A 2,760-nucleotide genomic window follows, 5' to 3' on the forward strand; every position below is an offset into this window, starting at 1 on the left:
ATAGAGATAGCTCAGGATAACCTGAGCCACTCTAACTATAAGCTTTATCAAAAAGGAAAGTTTTAAGCCTAGCCTTAAAAGTAGATAGGGTGTCTGCCTCACGGACTAAGGGTGTCAACAGAAAATCGCTTAAGAAAACCAAAGTATTTTGGATGAGGTATAAGAAATGCAGAGCCACAGTGGGGCCAAGGCCAATAAGCTGCATACTAGTTCATTGTTTTACTTCTAGTAACACTAGATGAGGCATACAGATAGGCGACTGTACACATCAGAGCTGCAGGGACTTTATTGTTGGTGTGTAAATGATCTGATCATCAAACTGTTATTTGCTAGATATAGGGCCCCCAAACTGACATTATCCTGATTACAGCTGAATTTGACTGGATCCTATAGAAGAAAAAAATCCACTCAGTTTGCAAAGCTTATAAAAAATGATTAACAAAAGTCAAGGTAATATCGGTTATATATTCCACCATGTTTCAGTTGGTTGATTAAACATAGTTTAGGTTTCTTATAGGTTTGTTTTCCCCTTCAATCTCAGTTGATGAAAAAATGTTCTCCATTCAAGTAGTTTTTTGTTTCCTTCTTAGTTTTAGTTGAACCCTGCTGCTCAGGGCAGCTCAGCCACACTGATGGTCTTGGCCGTCCGAAAATAACACGTCAGTCCTCCTTCGTGCACCAGCTTCCTCGGGAACGCGCAGTTCATGAACCAAGCCGTGGGTGCGCCCCGGTGCCATCAGGCACCACCCGGAGGCAGAGCGCGAACCCTGCGTAAAGCCTTCTGAGTGGAAAAGCCCACGCAGAGGAGGATGGGCGTCCTGCTGTCCGCTCTGTGTCTGTGGGAGCCCACAGGGTGAAGCTCACAGCTGATACCGGACAGGATGGCAGCGCTGCAAAGCTCCAACTCCACGTCTGTGTGGAACCGGTCCTCAGTGGATCTGAACCGGTTCCGCAGCCTGAGTGAAATGGATGTTCCAGCAGAAGGATCTCCTGCGCTGCGCATCATCATCTCCATCGTGTACCTGCTGGTGTGCGCTGCGGGGCTGCTGGGGAACCTGCTGGTCTTCTTCCTGATGAAGGCGCGCAGCGGCAGGAGGAAGAACTCCGCCATCAACATGTTCATCCTCCACCTGGCGGTCACGGACTTCCAGTTCGTCCTCACTTTGCCGTTCTGGGCGGTGGACATCGCGCTGGACTTCAGCTGGCCGTTCGGAAACGCCATGTGTAAAATCCTTCTGACAGTGACGGTGATGAACATGTACGCCAGCGTGTTCTTCCTCACAGCCATGAGCGTCACGCGCTACTGGTCGGTGGCTTCAGCTGTGAAGGAGCGGCGCCTGCAGCCAGCCTGCCCGGTGCGCTGGCTCATCCCTGCGCTCTGGCTGTGCGCCATGGCGGCCTCTCTGCCTACGGCCGTGTTCTCCACAGTGAGGAGGGTGGCGGGGGAGAGACTGTGTCTGATGGGCTTCCCGGAGGGCCAGCCTTGGTTTCTGTTTCACTACCTTCAGAAGCTTCTGGTGGGTTTTGTCTTCCCCATGCTGATAGTTACCGTGTGCTACCTGCTGCTGCTGCGCTTCGTCCGCCTGCGCTGCAGGAACAACCACCAGGTGAAGCGGAGCTCCAAGGTGACCCGATCGGTCACCATCGTGGTCCTTTCCTTCTTTATCTGCTGGATGCCGAACCAAGCCATCACTCTCTGGAGCCTTCTGGTGAAACTAAACCTTCTCCACTGGGATCTAGCTTATTATATGGTGCACACCTACCTCCACCCAGTCACTGTGTGCCTGGCGCACACCAACAGCTGCCTCAACCCAGTCCTGTACTGCCTCATGCGCAGGGAGTTCAGGAAGAGGATCAAAGCTCTGTTCTGGAGGATGTCCTCTCCATCCGGGAGGAACCCATGCCGCCTGAGGCCTTTCTCCAGGGCAGCCAGAGAGGACACGCAGACCGCCATTCCTCTCAACATCCTGGAGACGGTTTTAACGGACCAGTGCGACACGGACGCGGAGCAGCAGAGGTAGCAGGACCACATGAAGTAGAAAAATGGCGATAGGAAGAACAATTAAACTATTCAGTTTATTTCTATAGACTCACATCATGTCATCTCTTGGCAATTTCCAGTTCACCAGATCATCCAGTCAGATTGATTCAAAGTTTTCTATCTAAAGAAAACCAGCTGATTGCATCGACTTATTGACTCTTCAGCAATCCCTCACGCTAAGCATGCTTGTAGCGACAGTGGAGAGGAAAAACTCCGTTTGAACAGGAAGAAACCTCCAGCAGAACCAGGCTCAGTGTGCGCGGCTGACTGGGGTTCAAGGAAACAGAAGCAGACATAGAAAAAGAAGCATAGATACAAAAGGCAACTGTCAACCAGCTCCACAGGCGACACACAGCCAGGCAGACGAGCTCCGAGCCAGCTGAAGAGAGCAGATGGTAAACAGATGTTGAAATATGACTGTTGAGGGGTGAAAGTACCCACCATGGCCAACTGAACTCTGATTGCTCTGCGTGTATACGCCTTTGGACTTACCTATAGTGGACAAATTATGATTTTTTTATTCATATTTTTCAGCTTTATGTCTAACAAGTAATTAAATAGAAATCTAAGTACTGCTTTGTTTGAAGCAAGTCATATTTTATGGATATTAATGATGGGTTAGAAATGCTTTTGCCGTCTGTGTTTGCTCTAAGTAGGACTACTAATGGTCAGGGGCAGATATAGGAAATGTGGGGCTCTAGGCAAAGACAGGCAGGGGG

General features: G+C 50.0%; 1 protein-coding gene across 1 annotated transcript; it reads left to right on the forward strand.

The window, feature by feature from the left end:
* The first annotated feature begins 768 nt into the window (after positions 1 to 768).
* On the forward strand, positions 769 to 2,115 carry LOC107099718 (relaxin-3 receptor 1-like). The gene has a single exon (XM_015397961.1). The coding sequence runs from the start codon at positions 882 to 884 to the stop codon at positions 2,019 to 2,021; it is 1,140 nt and encodes a 379-aa protein (XP_015253447.1). The 5' UTR covers positions 769 to 881; the 3' UTR covers positions 2,022 to 2,115.
* The last annotated feature ends 645 nt before the right edge of the window (positions 2,116 to 2,760 follow it).

The sequence above is a fragment of the Cyprinodon variegatus genome, unplaced genomic scaffold, assembly GCF_000732505.1.
Source record: "Cyprinodon variegatus isolate N-32 unplaced genomic scaffold, C_variegatus-1.0 Scaffold899, whole genome shotgun sequence".
NCBI lineage: Eukaryota > Metazoa > Chordata > Actinopteri > Cyprinodontiformes > Cyprinodontidae > Cyprinodon > Cyprinodon variegatus.